At 46.3% G+C, this 26,984-nt stretch overlaps 1 protein-coding gene across 2 annotated transcripts in view; it reads left to right on the forward strand.

Annotated features, from left to right (window-relative positions):
- The window catches only part of TMPRSS6 (transmembrane serine protease 6), a 259,562-nt gene that overhangs the window by 110,679 nt on the left and 121,899 nt on the right, over nucleotides 1-26,984 (forward strand). For both annotated transcript variants that reach the window (XM_086963148.1, XM_086963145.1), the window contains exon 6: nucleotides 26,023-26,064. In XM_086963148.1, coding sequence (XP_086819274.1) covers nucleotides 26,023-26,064 — 42 coding nt within the window. The remainder of the gene's footprint in view (nucleotides 1-26,022; nucleotides 26,065-26,984) is intronic.

Genomic DNA, 26,984 nt, shown 5'->3' on the forward strand with positions numbered 1-26,984 from the left:
GCGTTATGTATGCCCTGTTGTGTATGCACAGTGACACCACGTGCGTTCTTGATAGACGTCACAGGTGTAGTAACTGCATCTTGTCGTATTAGCCAGGACAGTAGCTTGCCCGGTTTGTCCCCATGTGATGGGTTTGTGCCGAATGCGACGCATAGTCTAAAAGGCGGAGGCGTTCCATCAGTCTGTAATGCTCTTCCCTATCCTGCACCAGAGATGCAGGGTGGCCTCTGAACGCCTCACCCTCTCCCCGGAGTAATTTGTTTTTAAGTTTTGTGAGTGCAACCTCTAGTTGTCTCCGCATACCCGCTTGTGCACCAAGACAATAGCCTCTGATCACCACCTTAAATGCATCCCATTCCACCAGCGGCGTTGTGGCCGTGTCCGTATTATTTGCAAAGTATTGGGTAATATTGGTGGCCATCAGGTTTCGAAAGGGTGTGTCCAGCAGGACTTCTGGTTGTATCTGCCAGGTGGGAATTGGTGCCTGAGGGCACTCCCAGGTCACCTCCAGCACCTGTGGATTGTGATCTGAGAGCGTCCTACCTAGACAGTAGGCCGCTGATAAATGTGGCAGCAATTCCTCCAAAAGCATGTAACGGTCCAGCCGCACATGCAACCCATGTGCACCTGAATAATAAGAGTACACTATAACATTTGGTTTGCGGTGTCTCCAGATATCTCGCAGGCGCCACTGTGTCGCCCAGTTAGTTAGTGCCTTCATGGCGTTGTATGTGCTCGTGCCCGGGAGAGGTGGGAAGGAGCGGTTCAGACAGACGTCTAAATCGCTGTTATAATCATCCCCCAAAATGGGTATAACATGCCAAGGCGCAACGACTCGTGAGAGATTATCAAAAAATGCAGCACACACCTCTGCTACTGCCTCCATCAGCTGTGCCCTTGCTGTGCCCTTTGCTGCCTCGCTGCTGCCTTCGTTTTTTTTCTTCGTTTTTGCCTTCATCTGCTCTGCCCTTTGTTGTGCCCTTTGCTGCCTCGCTGCTGCCTTCGTTTTTATTTCGTTTTTTCTCCCTCTCCTAACCTTTTTTTCCTTTCTTCACAGAGCTACCCAGCCGCAGCTGAGCCGCCCTCTGCCCTCCTTTCCCGCCGCTGCCTCCCTGCGGCCCCGCCCCCCTCCTGCCCATTCGCCGCCCGCTCCCGCCACCCAGCTGCTCCTCCCTCCCGGCTCCTTCTTATGTCGCCCCCACGTACGCGCAGCGTTGACGCGCAGCAGGCGCGTCGATTGTGCGCCGAAGGCGCGCCAAAGGTAAGCCCGTCTGCACCCTTCAGCGCCTGGCCCGCGCCCAGCGCCAGAACTCCTGGCCCCTGCCGATGCAAGACGACCCGCCTGACCTACGATGCCGCCGCCCTCAACGCACTCAATGCCGGCTGGAATCCCGCCTGCTGCCGGGCCACCACGAAACGCTTCCACAGACCCTTCACCTGCAAAACCTGCAAGTTCACCTGCCTCCGAACCTGCACCGCACCTGCCAAGCCGAGCACCAGCAGAAACCACCTCAAGTGCATCCTGCTCAACACCCGCTCCGTCCACAGACACGCCGTGGAACTCTGGAACCTGCTCGACACAACATCACCAGACATCGCCTTCCTCACAGAAACCTGGATGAACGTCTCCTCAGCCCCCGACATCGCCATCGCCATCCCGGACGGGTACAAGATCATCAGGAGGGACCACGTCAACCAGACCGGAGGAGGCATCGCCATCGTCCACAAGAACACCATCCGCATCACGACCGACCACGACGACACCTTCCCCGCCGCCGAGCACCTCCCCTTCCTGATACACACCGACCCTAAGACGACGCTCAGAGGCACCCTCGTCTACAGACCCCCGGGCCACGCACACAATTCAGCGAAGACATCGCCGACTTCATCAACCTGCACGCCCTCACTTCCGCCGACTAAATCCTCCTAGGGGACCTCAACTTCCACCTGTAGAACAACAAAGACCGCAACACCGCCGCCCTGCTGGACAACCTCGCCAACCTCGGACTCAAGCAACTGGTCAACACCCCCACCCACTACGCCGGCCACACGCTTGACCCCGTCTTCTCATCCAGCAAGCACATCACCTTCAGCCACTCCACCGGACTCCATTTGACGGACCACAGCTGCGTCCACTTCAGCTTCAGAAGAACCACGACCCACCCCCACCCGCAACAGGCTCCTCACAGGAGCTGGAGCAAGATCACCACCGACCAGCTCACCACCTCCCTCAGCCAGAACCCACCCACCAGCACAACGGACCCCAACGAAGCAGCCCGCAACTTCACGCAGTGGTTGACCGCCTGCGCCAACGACCTCGCACCACTGAAGAACCCTCCCAGCAGACCCAGAAGCAAGAAGGCCTCCTGGTTCACCGACGAACTCAAGGACTCCAAGAAGACCTGCCGCACCCTCGAGAAAGCCTGGCTCCTCGACCGGACCACTGACAACATGACCGCCCTTAAACACGCCACCCGCAAGCACCTCCAGCTTATCCGCACCACCAAGAAGAAATCACTGAAGGAACGACTGGACAATAACGCCCACGACAGCAAGGAACTCTTCAGCATCGTCAAGGAGTTCTTCAACCCCAGCACCGGCACCAACGACATCTCTCATTCACAAGATCTCTGCAACTCTCTCGCCTCGTTCTTCCACTGAAAGATCGCCGACATCCACAACAGCTTCGGCGCACCATCCACGCACCCAACCAGAGAACCAACGCCCCCCACCGCCACCCTCCGCACCTGGACCACGGTGACCACCGAAGACACAGCCCGCACAATGAACACCACCCACTCCGGATCTCCGACCGACCCCTGCCCCCACCACGTCTTCAACAAGGCCGACTCCCCCATCGCACTCCAACTCCGGAACATCATCAACACCTCCTTCAACACCGCCACCTTCCCGGAGAGCTGGAAGCAGGCCGAGATCAGCGCCCTACTGAAGAAACCAACAGCGGACCCCACCGACCTCAAGAACTTCCGCCCCATCTCGCTCCTCCCTTTTCCTGCCAAAGTCATCGAGAAGATCGTCAACAGACAGCTTGCTGCCTTCCTCAAGACGAATGGATCCCTCGACCCCTCACAGTCCGGTTTCAGAGCCAACCACAGCACCGAGACCGCCCTCATCTCAGCCACCGACGACATCCGAGCCCTGCTCGACAACGGGGAAACAGTGGCACTCATACTCCTGGACCTCTCTGCAGCGTTCGACACGGTCTGCCACCACACCCTAGTTCAACGCCTTAACAACATCGGCATCCAAGAGAAGGCACTGGAGTGGATCACCTCATTCCTCGCCGGAAGAACACAGCCTCCCCCCGTTTCGATCCGAGGCCACCGAAGTCATCTGCGGCGTTCCGCAAGGATCATCACTCGCCCCACCCTCTTCAACATCTACATCGCACACCAACACAACCTCAACATCATCACCTACGCCGACGACACCCAGCTGATGCTCTCCCTCACCAGAGACCCCGACACCGCCAGAACCAGCCTACACGAAGGGATGAAAGACGTCGCCGAGTGGATGAAGAACAGCCGCCTGAAACTTAACTCGGGCAAGACGGAAGTCCTCATCCTGGGACCATCGCCCTCCGCCTGGGACGACTCCGGGTGGCCCCCGCCCTGGGCAGCGCACCCAAACCAAAAGACCACGCATGCAACCTGGGCTTCATCCTGGACTCCTCCCTCACGATGACCAGCCAAGTCAATGCCGTCCCCTCATCATGCTTTCTCATCCTTCGCATGCTCCGCAAGATCTTCCGATGGATCCCGACCGAAACCAGGAAGACGGTCACCCAGGCACTCGTCACCAGCCGACTGGACTACGGGAACACCCTCTACGCCGGAACCACAGCCAAGCTACAGAAAAGACTCCAACGCATCCAGAACGCCTCCGCTCGACTCATCCTGGACATCCCCCGACGCAGCCACATCTCCGGTCACCTGAGGGACCTGCACTGGCTCCCCATCAACAAGAGGATCACGTTCCGGCTCCTCACCCACGCACACAAGTCTCTCCATGACCTGGGCCCCAAGTACCTCAACGACCGCCTGACATTCTACACGCCCACCCGCCAGCTACGATCTACTAGCCTCGCCCTCGCCGACGTGCCACGCATCCGAAGAGCCACCGCCGGAGGCAGATCCTACTCCTACATGGCGGCCAAGACCTGGAACTCCCTCCCCATCCACCTTCGGCTGACCCAGGACCATCTCGCCTTCAGGAGACAACTCAAGACCTGGCTGTTCGAGCAGTAACGGACCCCCTCCCCCAAGTGCCTTGAGACCCTGCCGGGTGAGTAGTGCGCTATACAAGTGTTATGATTGATTGATTGATTGGTTCTGTGTTAGGGGCATATAGTTTAGCTATGACAACCTGCCGGCCATCTAGTGTGCCTTTAACTACCACATATCTGCCCTCCGTGTCCACCAATGATTCCATAATTTTAAAAGGTACTCCCGGACGCACCCATAGAAGCGCTCCTCGGGCGAAAGCCGAATACCCCGTAGCATACAGCTGACCACGTCATTGATGGTGTAAGCGCTGAATTTCCACTTTGGCTAAGTGTGTCTCCTGGAGAGGAGCTATTTGTATGTGATGCCGCTTAAGATATGAGTATATCTGATACCTGCGCAATGGTGAATGCAAACCTCTCACATTCCATGTTCCTATTTTAAGTGAAACCATGGCGTTCGCAGTCTACTGACAAGTAATGTGTTCTTGGCAACCCAACAAACATGTGCGGCACAAAAATCATGATAATGTGTGATTCACCCAACTTTCTGAATCGTGGCATAGTGTGTTTCATAATCTGGCATACAATAAATTATATCTCCAAAAGAACCCCCAACAACAAGAACATCTTAAATAATTCCATAAGGGTGGAAATGCAACTAGCAATCGACCAAACTTTCAATAGAGAGAACAGTCAATATAATCAGGGGGGTATGCTACGCTCAGCGGTGCAATAGTTTGCCAAGCATGTGTACTATGTCGCAGAGGCTCCCCATCTTCAGGCTAAGTTCCATTGAAGAGAATAACTTATTTGCAGTAACACAATGTCACTCTCCAGTTTGGAGGTGTGGGCGAAGATATAAATGTCAGAGGCAAAATATGCAATTGAGCCCTCCCTCCCAGCCCAGATCAAACTAACACCACCCGTCCCATGCTGGCATTAAAAATCCCGCTTATTTTGGGTCAGCAGACAACTTCGCTCTCCCCCAAACATCCCACAGTACCTTTAGTCAGAGTGGAAGCAGCGAGGAAGGTCCATAGCACTCATACTATATTATCAGCCGTTTGTGGGGTGACATCCGGTTGCCCATTTGAGTCTTGTGAGAGCTGCAGGCCATATTCGCGATCGTCATCAGTGGTCTGTTCATGCTGGCTGGAGTTGGAAGCATCATCGGCCATCAAGGAGCCGCTGATTTTGCTACCGCCTGGAGAACCTCTCGCTGTCCACTGAGGACCAGATCGCGTGCGACCCCACATTAGGTGAAGATGGCATCCTCTCCCTCGCGGCCCTCCGCTCTCTCCGAGGTTGACGAAAGAAGACCCTCGGTTTCGGCAACGTTGCCGCTGCAGCAGAGTCGCGAGGCCGCCGCGGCAGCTAAGGTGTCCATCCAGTCCTCCGCTTCTTACGATGTGGCAAAGAAATGCGTCTTGTCATTGGCGACCACTCGTAGGTGCGCTGGAAAGAGTAGTGAGTATTTCAGGTTGCTTTGCCGAAGACTCCTCTTCACCGCCATGAAGAAAAATCTTTGCCTGTATGGTATAGTCTGGAAAAAACATTACTTTATGGTTGTCAATTTGGACATCTTGCAGTTTCCTAGTTTCGTGCAAAATGGAGTCTCTATCCCTGTAGTTGAGAAGTCCTATGAGTAGAGGCAGCGGATTTCAGCCTGTGGGAGGGGGTCTTGCCGGGACTCTGTGCGCACGTTCTATGATCAAGTGAGGGGAGAGGGTTCCCTCAGGCAGCAGGTCTCTGAGCCAATTCTCCATGTGAGAAGTAAGCTTTCTTCCTTCCCAGCTCTCCGGCACACCTACCATGCGCGTCCTTCATCATCCTCGGCCCTCTCCTCCAGAAATTCCACTCGGTTCAATAAGTTCTACTCCTGCTTATCCGTGTGAGCCACTTGCGGTTTAACATCAGCGAGAGTGGTTTCTAATATAGTGATGCGATCCACCAACTTCCGGTGGTCTGCATGCAGGTGGGTAAGATCAATGGCCACCCTATCGATTTTAGACTCTAGGGAGGTGCGGGTTTGGTTGATAGTGTCCTCCAGCCTCTCAACCGCAGCGAGCACCGCATCCAGTTTGCTCGCGGTTTGGTCCTTGTGTCCCTGTTTCGCCATCTTTTCTTGCTTGGTCTTGGTAGCAGATGGAGGGGCCTGCGCTCCTCCCATTCCAGCCCGTGCGCAAGTGCCATCCGACATGTGGCGCAAAGTACGCACAAAAAGATGCTGCCTCTTGCTCAGTATGGTCCCGGTGTGAGATCTCGCAACTTGCCACGTATCAAAGCCAATGAGGAAAGGACAGCAGGTGTTCCGCAGCGTAGGGCTTCGTCTACAGGTCTCCACGGCCGCCCGCAGGTGACCTCACCGCACGTCTGCCCAGCAACCCATGGAGAGGCATCCGCACAAGGGGCGATCTAGAATCATGGGCTGCTCTCACCAGATCCGGATGTGGGCTCTGGGGTGGGCACCGTATCTGTGCCACACAAACCGTCCCATGACGCTGCCCGGGCCAGGTGCAATTGGTGTTCGGCAATGCTGTTCACATGGGCCCCCACAAGTGTCAGCCAGGCTCTCTCACTGGGCAATCCGCCCAGTGCTGAAAGTGCGGTGCACCTAGGCCTGAGCCGCGCCGCCCCTATGGGAGCACCAGCAGCCAGATCAATGGCGGGTGTCCCTTATAATTTAAATGGGCAGCAGAGCAGCTGTTTCCTAAATGGCACCAAGTCTCCCAGATGTCACTAACACTGGTGCCCCCCAACTGGGGCCACAGCAATCACTGGCAGAGACAGCCGTCCATAACAAGCCCTCCATGTCGCCCCGCAGCCCCCAAAGCGGTGCCAGCAGTTTCTCTGGTGGGGTGGGAGGGCAGGGGTGCAGCTGCGTCAGTTGTAGTGCGGAGCGCTTGGTGGGAGCCAACGTCACTCCAGGGGGGGCCAGCAAAGCACGGCAGCAGTCCCTGCTCTATATCACTTACAGTTCAGAGGCACAGCAGGGCAGCGCCGGTTCATCGACCCGTCACATCGCGAGGGCAGTCTCAGCCCGGTCGGCCCCCACCCAGAGCGCCTCGCTCGAGTGAGTTTCAGCAGCGGCATCAAGTGGGTGGGTCTGCGACGGCCCCAGCAACCTTCTGTGGCAATCCGGTGTCTGCTGGGAGGTAAACAGCCTTTACACCGCGGTCAAAACACCGCGGTGCCATTACGATGCGTCTTTTACAACGCAAGTCGTTACCACGACTTGCACTGGAGGGCGCTCTAGACTAAGGAATAGCAGATTTACTATTCCAACACCTTTGCTACTGTACGTAGGCTGGAGTTGGAATAGTAAATCGTACTATTCCTAAGTCCAGCACCCTACAGCGCAAGTCGTGGTAACGACTTGCGTTGTAAAAGATGCGTTGTGATATACCGCGATCTTTTGGATCGCGTTGTAACATCATACAACCCCGCTGGGACAGGCGACGTCAGGAAGGGCTACTGCGATGCTGCCCAGGCGGCCCACACAGTCTCCGCCATCATTCCAGGCCTCGTGGGAGGAGCCAAGCCACACAGCAGCAGCTCGGCAATCAGCTCACACGGTCGGGGCCCAGAATCTGGATCCAGGTAGGGCAAGATTGGCACCAGAGGTCAGGGCTTCTGGCAGGAAAGTGTTTCGCTGGTCGGATGTTTCATCAGGTGATTTCTGTCAGAGAAAGGAGCCTTTTTGGGGAGCCTCTAGCGGAGCTCTACCCAGGCACGTATGCCTCCATTGCAGTCGTAGCCATGCCCCCATCAGCACCCCACCAATGAACGTCTTGTGGTACAAGAGTCAACTAGCAGGCTCAACCCTAACTTTGTTCCTACCACGCCTTTGGATAGGGTATAAAAGTGCATGGAAGGCCTTTGGAAAACGGATGGATGTTCTCATCCTTCCAGTTTATCACTCAGGTGAGTCAAATCAACTTGCTTCTTAAGACGTTATTCACAAGCTTTATGGCCTTTAAGCAGATGACCTACGTGTCAATTCAATGCAAATAATACAAGACAGACAAGATCCTGCAAGGTATGTCATCAGGTCGGGACTGAACACCATTGATTGCTTGAGTAGGGAAATCAGTAGAAGCGTTGTGCTTCAGGACCACATATAGATAGGATCCACTGACTTCTCCAGTGGCGTCCAGGCATCTCTGATGAACATGCCGCTCGATGGCACCACTCTTTAAAGACAAAGCAAACTTGGCTCTGGAGCACTTTAAGGAATGCAGCGTGACAGCACACTTTTTTGGCCTCTTTAAGCCCCTGTGGCAGTACTCTCAACATTATCATCCTTTTCGAGGCTTTGGAAGGGGCATACAATGGGGAAAGATCAGGGATCCTGTGGAAACACAAGGTCCTGAGGGGCACCGTACCACCCAGTCTGCTGCATTCCCTCTCTAAGCCTCCCCCCCCCCCCCACGCCGCCTAAGAACCCCTTTAGATAGACACTGTGGCATGCTGTCACCCTGTTGGGGTGTTGAATTTTTACGGGGTTATGCCCAAGTAAAAACCACCCGGCCTGGGTCAATAATGCAATACGTTTAAACAGTTGGTCGGAATGGTCAAAATATTGAGTACAAATTAACGTGTGGTTTGAGCAGAATAACAGTTCACCACAAATAGAGATGAATTCAAAAACTGAAATTGAATTTCACATTTGACACCAGCACGAAATGTGATTATATTTCAAAGCATTATCGGGTCATTCAACATTATTTATTGGTAGTGCACGTAGGTGTAGGAGAAGGAAAATTTAGGGTAGTGATAGTGAGTTGACGGGTGAGGGACAAGGTAAAGGTGTTTGTGACAAGAAATACAATACACAGTATATACAAATAGACCTTTCCAGCCTATATGAGGTCAATTAGTTCCTATATATACATTGTTCATAGGTGTACTTTCAATCAATACATTTGGTTCTATGAGCATGAGGGAGTTTAGTAAGATGGTCTACGCTTCGACCGCTGCGGAGAGGAGGGTGAGTGGTTGCCTCACAACGGGGTCTTCATCAGGACATGAGAGCACCTAAAGGGGGACAGATAAGATTCAGTACCTGATATTATTGGGTGGTGAACATATAGAGTAGGGGGTAATGACTGAACCTACTTGTGTGCTTGGAAAGATGGTGAACGTTCAATCCAGGTAGGACTATGGCAAGGCTCCACACTTACTGAAAGGAAAGACATGACATGTGAGAGTGCATGTCAAACATAGGATTTCTCTGAAAATGAGAAAGTCTGTGTGGTAGGATACTCACAGTAGTTCTACAGACAAAAGGGGAAAATATCTCCCAATGTTGGCACTGGTTAATCCGGATGCGAGTCTGAGGGAAAAAGGGGAGGGAAATTTTAGGTGGATCCAGGTTGTTGACAGCGTCAAGTGAAAATAAGTATAAGTAAAAAAAAGTCCTCGATGTGTGGCAACCACTCACCCTCCTCTCCGCAGGGGTAGAAACGTAGACCATTTTACTAAACTCCCTCATGCTCATAGAACCAAATGTATTGATTGAAAGTACGCCTATGAGCAATGTATATATAGGAACTAATTGACCTTAGATAGGCTGGAAAGGTCTATTTGTATATACTGTGTATTGTATTTCTTTTCACAAACACCTTTACCTTGTCCCTCACCCGTCAACTCACTATCACTACCCTAAATTTTCCTTCTCCTACACCTATGAGCACTACCAATAAATAATGTTGAATGACCCGATTCATGCTGGTATCAAATGTGAAATTAAATTTCTGTTTTTGAATTTATCTCTATTTGTTGTGAACTGTTACTCTGCTCAAACCACCCGTTAATTTGTACTCAATATTTTGACCATTCCGACCAACTGTTTAAACATATGTCACCCTGTTGGAGGCAAAATTAGTTATTATCTCCTAGAGTAGCAAAACATTATACTGTAGAGATCGGTGCATCAAACTGTTAAGGGTGGCTATGCTCTACCCCGTCTCTCAACCTTACCTCATCTGCCACCTACATCTCAGCGACTATGGAAGGACTACTTGTCTATCTTCCAAAGAGATATTGAAGCCCTCTTAGGCAAAGGGGCTATCAAGATGGTGCTGCACCAGTTTAAGAAACAGAATGCTTCTTCCTGGTGCTGAAGAAGGATGGATGGTTTTGTCCTATACTAGACATCTGTTCATTGAAGTTCTTCCTCAAGAAGTACAAATTCATAATGCTCACACTGGCTCAAGTTCTGTCTGCCCTGGATCCAGGAGACTGGATGGTGGCACAAGACTTGCAGGAATTATATTTACACATCCCTTTCCTGCAGTCCCACAGACACTACCTGTGTTTCGAGTTGAGTCACAAGCATTGTTCAATTCTCTGTACATACTTTCAGTCTCACCAGTCCCCATCGTGTGTTTCTGAAGCTAATGGTAGTGGTTGCAGCACGTCTGAAGGCACATGAAGGCTTTGCAGTGGTATCTGACATTTCAGTGTGCTCAGCACCAAGGAAACATGTCAGATTCCATCCGTGTGTTGAAGGAAACCTCATAGGATCTGCAGTACAGGCTGTTAGACTGCAATTGGACTAGTGGCAGCCCTCCCCCCACCTCATTGGAGCTAACGTTCATGACAGATGTATCATTGCTGTGTTAAGGAGGTGGAGACCCGTCTTCACATCAATCTGTTGGAGTTGTCAGAGATTCGCTTGGCACTAAAAGCCTTCCCCCCGACAATCAGGGGAGAATGGGACGTAGGCCCTCACAGATAACACCACCTCAGTTTGGTACTTTAACAAGCAGAGCGGGTGGGGGGGGTGTATCCTATGCCAAGAGGTTTTACATCTCTTCAGGGCAGCTCCCTAGTCATACAACAATTGGCAGGAACTTTAAATGCCAGGGCGGACAAAGTCAATTTGCGGTGCCTAGTGGATCACGAATGGTGAATACACTTAGAGGTAGCACGGGGCGTCTTCCAACTTTTGGAAGAACCATAGCTTGATCTTGATCTGCTGGGAATTTCAAGTGTCCAAACTTTTGCGCATTGGAGTGTCCCGGGCAATTCTCCCTCGGAGATGCCTTTTGCCTAGAATGGAACTTGGGACTCCTGCACGCCTTCCAGCCACTACCCCTCCTAGCCAGAGTTCTGAATATTAGGAATTACCAGGCTCAAGACATCTTAGTGGTGCCCAGACTGGCCAGGAGAGTATGGTACATAGACATTCTGGTCATGAATATCTGTCCTCTGCCCTGGCTGCCGCTTCGAGAGGACCTTCTGTCGCAGCTTTAGGGCAGGGTTCTGCATCCGGCCATGCACAACCTACACCCCGTGCATGGAGATTGAGCGACAACAGTAAACTCATTTTGACCTTCCCCTTAAAATAGTGTATGTCTTACTGGCAGCCAGGTGTCCATCCACCAAAACCGCATATGCTGGAGCTGGGAGAAGTTTGTTGCTTGGCGTATCTCTCTGCAGTAACAAACTTTACAAGCTCAGCTTTGTGGTGTTTTACTGTTTGTTCTCTCTATCCCAGCAAGAACTTGCTGTGGCTACTAAAAAAGGCCTTTCTTCCATTGTCCTGATCAGCTATCATTGTTTAAATCACCTGTTGTGATTCATTTCTTAATAGGACTGACATGTTCTTATCAAAATCTTGTAAGATGCCACAATGGGTTCTTAATTTGATACTCGCGTTCGTGATGTGCGCTTCATTTGAACCAATGCACAGCTGCATTCTACGCCCACTAACCCGGAAGACAGTGTTTCTCGTAGTGACTACATAAGCCAATCGAATGAGTTTGTTACAGGCACTCTCTGTCTGACAACCGTATATCATATTTTTCCCAGAAAAACTAGGGCCCAGGACTAAGGCAACATGTCTGCCGAAAGTTGGGCTGCCTTTCCACATTGGACAATTTATAATCCTTCCGGTGAAGAAGATAGGGTCCATCGCTTGGACCCCAAGAGAGTTTTTGCTTCTATATCAATTGCACCAAGAAACATCAGATGGATGTTCAACTCTTTGCAGGGTGCAATGGAGCTCAGAATGGTAAGGAAATACAGAAGAGAACAGTTTCAAGGTGGATAGTACTCTGCATAAAGATCTGCTATGCACTTGCTAAGAAGCAGTCACTAGAGGGTTTGACAGCTCCCTCCACCAGAGCCAAGGCTGCCATGACAACACTGGCACATGGCACATGGGAGTGCCTCTCTTGGACATCTGCCAGGTTGTGAATTGGGTGTAAGTTCATACATTCACGAAACACTAGTGCCTTGATAACAGGTCTGATGGGAGGGAACTTTGCCCATTTAGCCCTGTACAACTTTCTGGACATAGCCATTGCACAGACCCACCACCTGGGAAGTTACTGCTTTGGTATCTATCCACAAGGTGAGAAATCTGTGGTTAGAAGAATCCATCAGAAGAATACGTTGATTACCTTCATTCAGTAACACTCTTTCTAGTGGATATTCTAACTGATCTCAGATGCCTCATGACCCTCCCTCCCCATTTCTGTAGAATGTTATGTTATGCAAATTTGTAGAGATATGATCAACCAGCAGGGTATCCTGACATTGCACAGGTGTGAGGGTAGGCACACCTATGGCCTAGTGGGACTACTCAAAAAACCAGGTCTTCAGCTTCTTGCGGAATTCAAGAAGTGAGGAGGAAGCGCTTATGTGTAATGGCAGGTCATTCCATACTTTAGGAGCAATGTAGAAGAAGGCTCGACCACCGGATCTGGTTTTTCCATGTGTGTGGGATTTGTGTAAGTAGGAGTCCGGATGAGCCGAGGTGTCTGTAAGGTTTGTAAAAGCAGCTGTGATTGTTGAGGTATACTGGGCCAGTGTTATGTAGTGCCCTGAATGTGTGGGTGAGGAGTTTGAATTGTGCTAGTTTCTGAATGGGGAACCAGTGGAGCTCCTTCAGGTGTGGTGTCATGTGAGTGCGGCGTGGGAGGTTGAGAGTGATTCTGGCTGACCAGTTTTGAATGCAGTCTTCTGGTGAGTTTTTTGTTCATCCCGTCATGGAGTGTGCTCCTGTAGTCTGGCTTGCTTGTGACTAGGACATGCATGATGGTGTCCAGGTGCTGATTGGGAGGCATTTGGACATCTTCCTCAGCATCTTTAAGCAAAGGGAGCACGAGGCATGCCAGTATTGACTTGGATGATCCTGATGTTCTTGGCATGGGTGTATGTCCTAGCTCTGTCGGCTACCAGTGGGAGTCTCGCAGTGATGTGCTCTTCCCAAAGATCATCATTTTGTTCTTGTCTGTGTTCAGCTTTAGACAGTCGGTCTACATCCAGTGGGCGATTTCAGTCATGTAGACATTGAACTTGATCTGCGTACTTGCCATCTTGTTCGTGAGTGAGAGAATGAGTTGCATGTCTCAGCATAGCAGAAGACGTTGATATTGTAAGAGTCCATGATGCTGGCTAAAGGAATCATGTATGTGTTGAAGAGTGTCGGGCTCAAGGAGGATCCTTGTGGAACTCCGCAGTTGGGTTTGCAGGCGTTTGAGTTATATGGTGCCAGGCTGACTGACGGGGTTCTTCTAGTGAAGAAGGAACAGATCTATTGGAGTAGTGTCCTTGGATTCCTATGTTTTGTAGGTGTTGAATGAGGATGGAGTCGTAGACTGTGTCAAATACTGCGAGAGGTCCAAGAGGATGAGGCCCATGGTGTCTCCTCTGTCCAGAGTCACACGGGTGTCATCTGTGGCAGCGATGAGGCAGTTTATGTGTTGTGGTTGAGTCTAAAATCGGACTGAGTGGTGTTGAGGAGTTGGGTGGACTTCATAGTGACAGTATTTTCTTCTGGGGTGATGGTAGGCCATGTGGTTAGCATTGGTTCTTTGGATAAGATCGGGAAGTGTTTGGTAAGGTCTGTCGGGTCCGATTCCGGGCTGAAGTTCCTGTAAATTGTGGTGATTTTTTCACTGAAGAATTGAGAGAGATTGTTGCAGAGATCCTGCAAGGGAGCGATGAATTGAAGGCGGCTGATGGTGAGGTGAACATTTTCAGCCTGGAATTGCCGACGCTGTTAAGCGGTTAAGGAAGGTACAGAGGATGAAAAATGGCAATCGCAAACAAACACAACAAGTGGACACTACAAGAAAAGAAGGAGAAGAAAGAAAGGGCGGCACAGGAGGAAGGGTACAGAGGAATGAAAACACGTTCTTGGAACAATAGGAACTAGATAGCATTACAGTGGTTAATCTAAGAGACAAACCACTCACTCCAGATATGGTCTCACTTCTAGAAAAAGGAATTAGCATTTGCCCCAACAGTGTTGGAGACATTTGCAAAATGAAAAAATCTATTTTTTAAAAATATATGACGGTTGAAAATTACGAAATGTTTTGTTTTCAACCCGCATCTAATGAAACCAATAAAGGAATCCTAACATGGTGGTGTACTGAGTGATTTATCCATACAGGATATCCATGACACAAAATCATTACTCTCAATAACAGAATATGAGGGAGACCCAAACACATCTAATGGAGTTCTTGAGGATTTAAACATACAGATGGACTACAGTATTACCAGTGGGTTGAAAGAGAAATCAAAATGGACACCCAATTTACCTTTGGGCAATAACATTGATATCTTTCACAAACTAGTCTTAGGTGAACTGGACAAAGTAAATTCCCAAAAATAACACGTCATGGTAGACCAGACAACCTGACTAAAGGAGAACGGAATGCACTAAAATTACTAAGGGAGGATGGCAGCATCACTATACGAGAGGCTGACAAAGGGGGTAACATAGTTCTAAGGAACACATGTGACTATGAACAGGATATACTCTCACAGCTACATGACCCAATGTGCTATGAGAAACTGGATAACAACCCAATATGGGTCTTGATGAATAAAATGCTCCACTCGCTAAGACAATGGCATGATGCATGCCTTATAGATGAAAATAAATACATGTACTTGAAAATTGACCGCCCTAGATATCCATGTATATACACCCTTCCAAAAATACATAAATATCTCCCGTTTCCACCTGTGAGACAAATAATATTGAACATAGGGGGACCAACCGAAACACTTTTGAGGTACGTAGATATTTTTCTAAAACTTCTAGTGTTCGGCTTACCATCACTCAAAAAGGAAACAAAACACATTTTGAACCTATTGACGGATATAATATGGGAACCAAGCATGACACTGGTAACATTGGACGTAGTTGCCTTATACACAAGCATTAAACATGGCCTGGGAATCCAGGCAATGGAAGGACTGTTAAGAACAAGATCTGCGAGCTTATGGGAACACACAGAAATGCCGGTGGAAATGACGAGACTAATTCTAAACAACAGTGTGTTCCTATTTAAGAACGATTGGTATAAACAAAGCAGAGGAGTGGCTATGGGCTCTAAATTTTCCCCCTCGTACGCTAACCTGTTCATGGGTCGAATGGAGGAGGAATGGATATGGGGACATAAAGGATCAGAATGTAACAAATGTATCCTATATTAGGGCAGATTTATAGATGATTGTCTCATGATTTGGACTGGTACAATAGATAAGTAACACAGATGCTGTCACCATCTAAACAACAATGAAAGTCATATCAAATTTACTTACCAACACATCACACAGAGAATACTATTTTGGACGTGGAACTGTACATAGACAAGGGCAGGACATACAGTAATCTTTACCATAAACCAAGCTCCTGCAATGCATTATTACATGCCAGCAGCTCACATCCCAGACATCAGATTAATCCTATATGGGGAGCTGGTACGTGTATGGCGCAACTGTAATCATGACTTGGAATTTCAAAACTGCGTGAGTGATATGAATCCCAGACTCACCAACAGAGGGTATGACAAGGGGAAACAGCGTTTACATTGCTGTTGCAACACCACGATGCTATTACAATGGGGTTGTTACAACAACTGCGTTGTTACTACGCAATACCTTTACATCGCAAGTCATTACAATGACTTGCTGTAGGGGGCACTAAGGTATTCGATATGAAATCCAACACCATCCCTGCTGTTGCACAAACTGGAGTAGGAATAGTAAATAATACTATTCCTAATTCCAGCGCGCCCCCTACAGCAAGACGATGTAATGACTTGCGATGTAAGGGTATTATGTACTAACAACGCGGTTGTTGTAACAATCACGTTGTAAAAGTACGCGATGTAATAGCATGCGTTGTAACATGCTATATTCTATAACAAGAACACATTAATAACAGCGAATAAGAGAATGCACAATCTGCAGAGAGCAGATACACTGAAAGACAAAGTGAAGAAACAAGGCAACCCAAACAAGGTACGTAGGTTGACTGACTTCTCCACCAGCTCCAAAATACTTACACAAAGCATGGTTAAACATTGGCATATCCTTCAGGCGAGAAAAGCATCTAGGGGTTCACCTCACATAGACCTGACTTCACCTTTCACAAGGGAACATCTCTTAGGAATATTTTGAGTCCCAGTTACTGTTCCTGTACTCCACAACAACATTGGATGCTGAAACACACACAAGGTTGTTTTAAATGTGGCCACTGTGTCACGTGCAAATGGGCTTTGGATAAAAAAGAGGACTTTAAGGGCATCCATAACCAGACATTTGAGATTACCTCAAACATTAATTGCAACACCAAATACGTGATATATGCAATAGAATGTAAATGCAAACAGAGATATATGGGCAGCACAATAAGGACCCTCCAGGGAGAATTAGTGAACACATGGGAGCTGTCATACAGAATGACAGGAGATACCCCATAGCCGCACACATTGCGAAATGTGATAAACAAGGGGCACATAGATCATTCAACTTCTATTGAAGTTGAATGATCCCCTTGGAGACCCCCTTGGAGGAAACAGGGAACTTATCCTTAGAAGGAAGGAAGCTATGTGGATTCTACGCTTGAGATGTGCTGAAATGGGTCTTACCACAGATCATGAGCTTAAATCCTTCCTTGGTGAATAAGAATGTATATGAAAAAAATGTTGAAATCACATGTTTGTAGGATGTTCATCTCAGCAATTAGATGACTATACTGTGTCAATGTGTACTTAATTATTTACTGAAATATGAAATGGAATGTTTACCAAATGTTTAGGGATACTAAACTCATAGACATTATCTAATGTAACCAGTGTTGAAGGCTTATGACACTGGCAAAATTAGATGCATTTGGATGTTAATCCGCAGTATGACTTATGGCAAACATGCACCGCTGCTTATTAACATTGTAGCATGCAATGATTTGACAGATACAACAAAAGTTAAATGCTTTAACAGGAAACACTGTGGTTCACGTCTCATGGAGGACCCACTTAGCCACCGATTAGTGGTCAATGACTGAACAGCATATTATATTACATCAACAAAACAAATGGATCAATAAATAACATATGTGCCAATCAACTGAAACCAATAGGGATTCAGCTTAAGGCTAACTTCTTGATGACAACCATATAATTATAGTAAAGGCAAAGGGACTTTCCACCTGTTACACACATTTTCGACTTGAATATAGCTTTAGAGGTTTTGCCACTTCAAAATGGTGGTCATGGAAATACAGTGGAGACGTGAGGACAGTCTGCTCGCTTCATAGTTTTACTTAGTCACAATGCTGGCGACTCATGCGAAACTTCATAGGGTACTTGCTGGGACCACTTGATGCCGTGCAACTAAAATTCGGGTAAGATAACCTGACAACGCCCATCAGAGAGGAGGTTATAAAACAAGCAATACATTTTACAGGACAAAACGTTGAAAATCACTTATATTTGATTTTCAGATTACAGAAGACGGACATAATATTGATTTGATACAACATTATTGGGTTGTCTGAACCTGGGAAAGTTTATCGGAGTTAAGTACAGATTGAGACACCGGGACGGAAGTAAAACTGGTTTAAAGGTAGGGTCGTTTAGACCTTTCATAGGCCAGACTTAACTATTTTGATGCAAATATTTTGAAATATGTAAAGGGAATGTCCAACTTATAAAGTCTTGTTATTTTCAGTATAGTTTCAGAGAGCCACAACGGATCAAAGCAACAGGTGCATTACACTTTAGGACGTCACAAGTAATCACAACATGGTATTTTATGTCAAAGGCCCGGAGGCCAACATTATGCATATCCCTTTTATTCCTGCCCAAACACAGCAGCAACAACACTATAGAACTTAGAATATTACCAAAACATTCCAGAACTTAGAACATGTATAATACTCCAAGTAAAGCAGCCATCTTCCTCTTTTGTTGCTGCTCGAACATAAGATAAGTACACTTTTTAAGTGCTGTTATTTAAATTCGTTTTAGAAGAAATAGATTAGTATTTATACCCAGAGATAAATAAGGATTTTGGTTAAGATGATTTGAGTGAAGTTTTAAGCGAAATGTATTATTAATGGGTATTTTAAATGTGAAGTGTTGTTTGAAAGAGTAAGGAAAAACGGGTGTAAGTCTTTAAATATTTAGAATAATCCCGTGGTTTAATTGACAGTTTAAGCGTGTGTTTTAGCCGAAGAAGAATGAATTTACCGTTTATTTGGTTCAGGTGTTGACGGTTGGTGAGCGCGTGAGTCCTCGAGCTCCTAGCATATGTGAGACGCGTCGCGTGACGGGAGACGCGCTCGAGTGCATCAGAGGAAATGATGATCGGCAGAGTTCTGACGCGTTTAGAGGCTCGCGCTGAGGCTTAGAAAGTGTGTGCTGTAGGGGCCGCCGTACTTACGTTACGTGCGGCGGCCATTTTGTGTGTTTGGGAAACGTCCGGTTTTCTTAAAGGAAAAATGTTCGGCCATGTTTTGGGGTGTTTTGATCGTCTGACTGATTATTGTCAGTTTCAGTCAGACGAAGTTCGTCGGTTCAAGTGGAGTGTGTCGCTTTGAGGAGGAGGTGTATTAGAGTTAAGATTTGTGAAATTTTTTTGAGTATTAGATAGGAATCCTTTAGGGAGGTATAATTTAAAATGGAGAATGAGGAGTCAGGTTTCGTGGAAAAAATGAAAGAATACATGGAAAAGATGTTTGGCGAGTTTAGTGCTTCCTTGGAAAAAAGGATAGAAAGCACTATTGGGAAGAGAAGTATAGAAGGAGAGAAAAGCCAAAGGTCAGGAGAAGAGGATGGTTTTTATACCTCTGAGGAAGTGCAGGTAGTGGCAGGTACTTCTGGTGGTGCATCTAAGAGGAAGGAGAAGAGAAAAAATGTGATAAAAGGAAAGACTTCTAAGGAGAAGGAAAATAGAGAGCAAAAGGAAAAGGCTATAAAGGCCAAAGTGAGTGCTATAAAGGCACAAAGAAAAGGTCACAGCTCTGTGGCGTGCGATAGTAGCTCTACTAGTGGGGATGTGGAGCTTACTTGTAGCTCAAGTTTGGAGGATTCGGATGTAGAGGAAGTGAAGGTTAAAAGGAGGAAGTTAGATGACCAGATTAAGTTGGAGTATGAGGATTTTGTTGACCCTCAAGGGGATCAAATGTTTGATCCATTACTGATACAGCATCCATTGTCACCTCAGTGGTCCCCAGTAGAGCATGTTGCTAAATATATTTGTTATTGGATAAGAAAGGAGATGCCAAAGGAGATAAGGACTCGACTGAGGTCTGAGTGCCCGAGGCCATCCCTAAATAGTAAAGTGGCATTCACTCCGGAATTGGACCAAAAGATGCTGACATTTATTAATAACAAAGGGGGAAGAGACCCTATAAGAGGCTTGGACAAAGGCCTGAAAAGTTGTCAGGATCGGATGCTGGATATTCTGGGTCCTTTGACAAAGATTTTCGATTTGTGCGAAGAAGCACATAGTAACAATACTGGTGTTGACGTAAGTGAAATGCGTCAGTGGGTGCAACGTGCAATTTGTTTGCTAGGGAATGCCAATGCAGCTCTCTGTCAGGAGAGGAGAAAGAGTATCTTATTCAAGATCGATCCGAAACTTGCAGATTTGGCTGGCAAGGAGTTTGGGGAACAGAGCGATGGGCTGCTGTTCGGTGACGACTTTGTCAAAGATATGGCAAAGTACGTAGGAACATTTAATTCTTTGCAGAAGGCTCAGAAAGATATGAGACGTGTTTTTGGTTCGGCCGGGAGGACAAGGGGTCGGTTCCCCGGCCGAGGTTTCGGATTTACCAGAGGATTTTATGGTAGAGGAAACAGGCCCTTTGGTTCAGGTTACGGATATGGATTTGGCTATGGAAGTGGAGGAGGATATGGATTTACAAGGTCCGATCAAGGAAGTTTCTTCCCGCAAAGACAGAGGGGGAGAGGAAGAGGTCCAAGGTCGGATAGGAGACCAAGAGGACTTTCAGGTAAGTCTCTTACAAGACCATTTATTTACGGAAGTAAAATTGGGCGGCAGACTAGCCCAGTTTGTTTCCAGATGGCAGGAAATAACACAGGATCCATGGGTTTTGGAAACTGTGTCTGGTTACAGGATAGACTTTATCAGTACCCCGGTTCAAACGAGGGTTCCAAAGATATTAAGAGTTGGAAAGAAAGGGTGCAATAGAGCTTGCAGAAGAAATACCGGGTTGCTTTATAAGCAACTTATTTCTTGTAGAGAAGAAGGACAAGAAGATGAGACCGGTAATCAATTTGAAAGAATTGAACGATTGGGTTGTTTACAACCATTTCAAAATGGAGGGGATTCATATGCTAAGGGATCTGTTGAGAAAGGGGGATTGGTTAACGAGACTGGATTTAAAGGATGCTTACTTAACAATTCCTATGTGCCAGGATCAAAGGGATTTCCTTCAGTTCAGGTGGTTGGGAAGGCGCTGGAAGTTCAAGAGTCTCCCTTTCGGTTTGACATCAGCTCCGTGGTGCTTCACCAAGGTGATGAGGCCGATTGCAGCTTGGCTGAGGTCCAGAGGAGTTCGCCTGATAGTCTATTTGGACGATATCTTGATAATGGCAGAAGAGAGGAAGTTGGCAAAGGATCATACGGAATTTGCAGTGAGAGTAATAGAGGATTTGGGGTTTGTAGTGAACAAGGAGAAGTCGTGTGTGGATCCAAAACAGGAGATGACCTTTTTAGGTTTTCAGATACGGACGTTGGATTGTGTCTTGAGGTTGCCAATGGAGAAGGTGAGGAAGATCAGGAAAGAAGTGAGGAGAGTGAAGTTGGCAGACTGGATTACTTTGAGGCAGTTAGCGCGTCTGTTGGGTCTTCTATCTTCTTCAATTCAGGCGATATACCCTGCTCCCCTGCATTATCGTGCGTTACAGAGGTTGAAGGCAAGATATTTGAGGAAGGATGTGAGGTATTCTCAGAAACTTGTGATAGATCAGGAGTCTCAGGAGGAGTTGGAGTGGTGGTTGATGAGTCTGGATGCTTGGAACGGTCGAGCGATATTTGGGTCAATGCCAGAAGTGGAGATAGAGTCGGATGCAAGTTTAAGCGGATGGGGAGCGAGATGTGGAGAGACATCAACAGGGGGGCAATGGTCGAAAGAGGAAGGATTAATGCACATAAATTGTTTGGAGTTGCTGGCAGGTTCCTTCGCAATAAAAAGTTTTGTGAAGGACAGAGTCAAATGTTGTGTTCTTCTGAAGATGGACAATTTGTCGGCGGTTCAGTATGTAAACAAGATGGGTGGTCCTCGGTCAAAGGGATTGGCGGAACTTGCAAAGGAATTTTGGAAATTTTGTCTGGAGAGAGAGATTGTGGTTCAGGCTCAGTACATACCCGGGTTGAGCAACGTAGAAGCGGATTGGTATTCAAGATACATGAGGGATGCGAGCTGTTGGAGGTTGAAGAGAGAAGTGTTTTTGAATCTGGAGAGAATGTGGGGACCTTTGAGTGTGGATCTGTTTGCAGACAGGTTGAACACTCAGTTGAAGGAGTTTTACAGTTGGAGGCCGGATCCGGAGGCGAAGGGAGTAGATGCTTTTCTGCAGACTTGGAAGGAGGGAAGGTGTTATGCGTTTCCCCCTTTTTCTATGATTCAGAGGGTTTTGAACAAGGTCAGAAGGGAGGAGTCAGAGTTGGTTCTGATAACTCCTTTCTGGAAAGCTCAGGTGTGGTTCCCGGATGCGATGGATTTGTTGGTGGGGAACCCGATAATTCTGCCGGATTGCAGGGATATATTGATGGATGTTCAGGGGAACTTTCACGACCTGGTGGTCACAGGACAACTGAAGTTGATGGCTTGGTTGATTTCAGGAGAGTTTGGCAAGTGCAGGGTTTATCAAAAGAGGCTGAGGAGCTTGTCTCAAAGTCATGGTCTAAAGGGACATCTAGGGTGTATGAGTCAGCGTGGAGAAAGTGGAATGGTTGGTGTGTTGAGAGGGCTTTGGATCCCATTTCAGCACCTGTGGTAGAGGTAGCAAATTATTTGTCAGGTCTTTTTTGTAGTGGTTTGGCGTATAATTCAGTTAATCTAAGTAGATCTGCTATTTCAGCAGGGCATGGTCTCGTGGATGGAGTTCCAGTTGGACAGCATGTTCTGGTCAGGAAATTGGTTAAAAGTGTTAGGGTGGTTATTCCACCGAAGGCTAAGTATGATTCACTTTGGGACGTCACTTTGGTGTTGAGGGAGCTTGAAAGTTAGGGGTCAAATTCAGGGTTGGATTTGAAATTCTTGACTTGGAAGATGACAATGCTGTTGTGTCTGGTTTCGTTTAGGAGGGTGTCAGATGTTAGAGCTTTGGATGTTAATTCTAGGTTTTATCAACCAGAGGGAGTGTGTTTTGAGGTTAAGAGAAGGACGAAAACGATGTCAAGAACAATTTTTTATCCTCTTTTAGAGGGAGAGAGTGTTTTGTGTGTGGTTAAGTGCCTGAAGGAGTATGAAAAGAGGACTTCTGCTTTGAGAAAAGCAGATTGTAAGCAGTTATTGATTTCTTATGTTAATCCGTATAAGGCTGTGTCTACTCCTACTTTGGCGAGATGGGTGAGAAATGTGATGGTCAAGGCAGGGGTGGATACTAGTGTTTTCGGGTCCCATTCGGTGAGAGGGGCTATGGCTAGTAAGGCCTTTGTTAAAGGTTTTAGTTTGGGCGGAATTTTGAAGGCAGCAGATTGGTCAAATGATTCGATTTTTCGTAAGTTTTACTTTAAGCCTGTGGAAAATGTTTTGAGTAAGGTTTTGGAAGAACTTTGAACATGCATAATGTTGGCCTCCGGGCCTTTGACATAAAATGCAGATTTTCCACAGTTTTAATGTAAAGAAAATCATGATTTTATTCAAAAAGGCACGGAGGCTAATATTATCCCTCCGCTGTGCCCGCCCTGTATTTAATTATTGTTTGATTTATTTTGAAGGATAAAAGAAGAAGTGGATGAAGAGGATGTTCCATGAGGAGAAGAAGTCGAAGATGAGTTTTTAAGAAGTTTGGAGTCGGTGGAATTTATTCATGGACTTGTTGTTTATTGTTTTTTACACATTCGCAGTCACAAAAGAGGAAGATGGCTGCTTTACTTGGAGTATTATACATGTTCTAAGTTCTGGAATGTTTTGGTAATATTCTAAGTTCTATAGTGTTGTTGCGGCTGTGTTTGGGCAGGAATAAAAGGGATATGCATAATATTAGCCTCTGTGCCTTTTTTAATAAAATCATGATTTTCTTTACATTAAAACTGTGGAAAATCTGCATTTTCACGAGATAGGGTTTTTGATAGACACGAAAAATATAGGACACGCAATACAACATTGGGAAGCATGTTTGCAAAACAAAATTGTCTAGTCAGTCTAAACTTCAACTAAACATCACAATGGAAAATATTATGCACGCTAGTCAATAATGCTAACTAGATGCTAAAGAAATGAAAATAAAATATGCATAAATAACAAGTCTGCAAATGGATTGTTTAATGTTTTACATAAGTTTGATAATTCGCTCTAAGCTTTATGCACGGGTTACCCACTATTATGTCACTGGTACGTAAAAATAAGATAAGTAGAGGTACACAAGTTACAGATACTTGAATCTATTAACAATACTCGAAAGTATATCCTCGTCTTAGTAATGTTTTTGTCTGTATATATTTTTTAGCCCTGAGGAAGTCACAGTTTACTTGCCATTGGTGACGAAACACGTGTTGGCTAAAAAAACAGACCTAGAAGAATAAAGGCTAAAAAAAGAACTACAAGAATATATCAAACAATACAAGAAAAACAATAATATGTGACATCTGTAATTTATGTATTGTATAATATGATTACATGTTGATACTAGCGAGTGCTCGGGGAGAAATTAGATGCAGAATTCAGCAAGGTTTTCATGAGAAAAAGTAGGTCAGGGGCATTGTCGTGTAACAAGTCTAAATCTCTGTGGCGTTTTATGTGAGTAAGCAGGTATTGAGGGGCATGCATACGAGTGTGGAGTGTTGTGTGGGTGATTTCAGGACCATGTGAATGTCAGGGGGTGGGGTGTTGGGTGCTGTCAGTGTGCTGAGTGTTAAGTGTGGCTAAGTGCATGAATATTTGCAGAAGGTGCAGGGGAATGCTGCCTCTGTGTTGTGTTGTGCGACAAGACAGCAGTATGTGGAGGAGCAACTAGGGTCGACTGCACGGAGGGTCAGAGCATGGTAGTGGTGGAAGTGCCAAGGTTCCTAGTGCTGGGTGTGGCTCAGGCAGGGACAGACGCAGACAGGCTTGCCTTTGGTGCATCTGTGGTGCACCAGCAGCGTGTCTGCTACGCATGTCGGCTGTGCGTCCACGCTATGGCAGTCATTAAGTAGGTTCTGGAAGCGGAGAGCTGTGATGTCACTTTCTGGCCAGATGGATGATGGTAAATCTAGTGATGTCACTTCCTGTGAAGATAGATTTTGAGAAATCCAGAAATATCACTTTCTATGTAGATGGAAGGTGGAAATTACTCCTCTTGCTTGGCTGCTCAGCAGATAGATGAAGGGAATTCCAGTGATGTAACTTCCGGTGTAGATAGATAATGGTAAATCCAGTGATGTAAATTCCTGTGCAGATGAATGATCGGAAATCCAAAGATGTCACTTCCTATGCAGATTGATGATGGGAAATCCAGTAATGTCACTCTTTTCACCTTTTAGAAAGCTTATATTTTTTTCTGCTAAAAAACATCCCAGTTATAGATCTGCCCACTGTGATATCTGAATAATGCAAGGCTGTGCATCTGACAGCTCAGACAGATATCTGAAAAAAGCTGATGTTGATGTGCAGGGGTTTATATGTGGCTCCGATGTCACTTCTATGATGGGACGGGCGCGGACCACACAATTCCTCCTACTGTCACATGAAGGAATTGCTGAGATAAATCTCTGGTTCCAGTCTGGCGCCTGGGGGTATTCACAAAGTGAGGAATCTTAGGCTAGATAGAGTATCCACCGGAAAGAGCATTACCGAAGGTAAGTAAGTTATTCTTCTGGTAGGTGCTCTATCTAACCACAGATTCCATACAGCCTTCCTGCATCCCTATTCTGGAGAGTCGTCTCTTCTTATCATTTAAAAAGGTCCCAAATTAGGGATCTGCACATTGGTATCTCCGTGCTCTGTATCCGAGGGCGCAGAAAGAGTCAAGGAAGAAACTGACATGGGAGCTTACGCTTGACATTTATATGGTGCTCGGCTCCAATATTTCTGTGTCAAAATGAAGCCAATGCCGAGCTGTGTGGCACCCATAATCACTGCTACATAAAGATTCCAGATCCAGTCAAAGGCCTGAGTAATATTCTAACCGTAAGGAATCTGCGGTTAGATAGAGCATCCACCAGAGGTTCAGTAACTTGTTCTTTCATACTTTAGTTGTCCTTTTGAGTTTGTTTTCGTTGAAACTTTTAATTAAATTATCTGTTATCTGATATATTATTTATTTATTTATTTTACTTTTCAGAGATGACCGAGAAAGATCTTTCCGTTTTAGTTTTGACACTGGGTATGGAATTATATTTTTTCATTTCCTTTGCTTGATTTTATCATTTAAAATGACATGTTCATTTGATTTTGAGTTTTGGCATTGAAGTGTGTTCAGAGATAATTCAAAAGAGAAACACTTTTCACCATTGTGCATTTCCTCCTGCACAACCTAAAGCCCATTAAAGATTATAAGATTAAAAACAAGCACATATAAAAAGAATATTTTTTTTTAAAAAGCGCATAAAGTTAAGGCATAGCTAAAAACAACCTCCGAACTTGCTCCTATATTGCCTTATTTTTTTGTATGAATACTCCTATTTGAATATCCAACACTTATATTTTGTTAGGATTTTAATATTGAACATTTCCAGTGCATTGTGATTAAATTGTAACGGTTTCCATTTGACTTTATCGGAATTTAAAAATCCAGCATTTACAATCTATTGTAATTCTAATATCAAACAAACTTACATTGTTAAAAAAAATCGTCATCTTTATTTTTTAATCAGTATATTAGAGCAACATTTGTAGAACTTCAATTCTAGATACAGAACCAACGCTTATAATAGGGGTGTTAACTATATGATTTAAATAAATTATTTTAACAAACACAAATTTGGGTTAGGGATAAGAGTTAGTAATAATTTGTCATAAAAAACATTTGATTGCAGACATGATTAGTGTTAATGTTAGAATAAGAGATTATTATTTTAATTAAACACTTCCTACGTTCAATTAATTTATGGGCTAGAGTGGGGATTATTTTTATACATAACAAAACTAAATTGTACTTAAATTAAGATTAGCGAAGCAGTTAGCATTACAGAATCGTTTAGGGTTAGGAAGAGCGAACGAGTGAAAGTGGCATGATGTCACAGTGAAAAAATATAATCCTTTCAACATTATGGATAAGTGGGAAAATTAAAGGCAGGACAACGT

This window comes from Lissotriton vulgaris, chromosome 1_1 (genome assembly GCF_964263255.1).
Source record: "Lissotriton vulgaris chromosome 1_1, aLisVul1.2, whole genome shotgun sequence".
NCBI lineage: Eukaryota > Metazoa > Chordata > Amphibia > Caudata > Salamandridae > Lissotriton > Lissotriton vulgaris.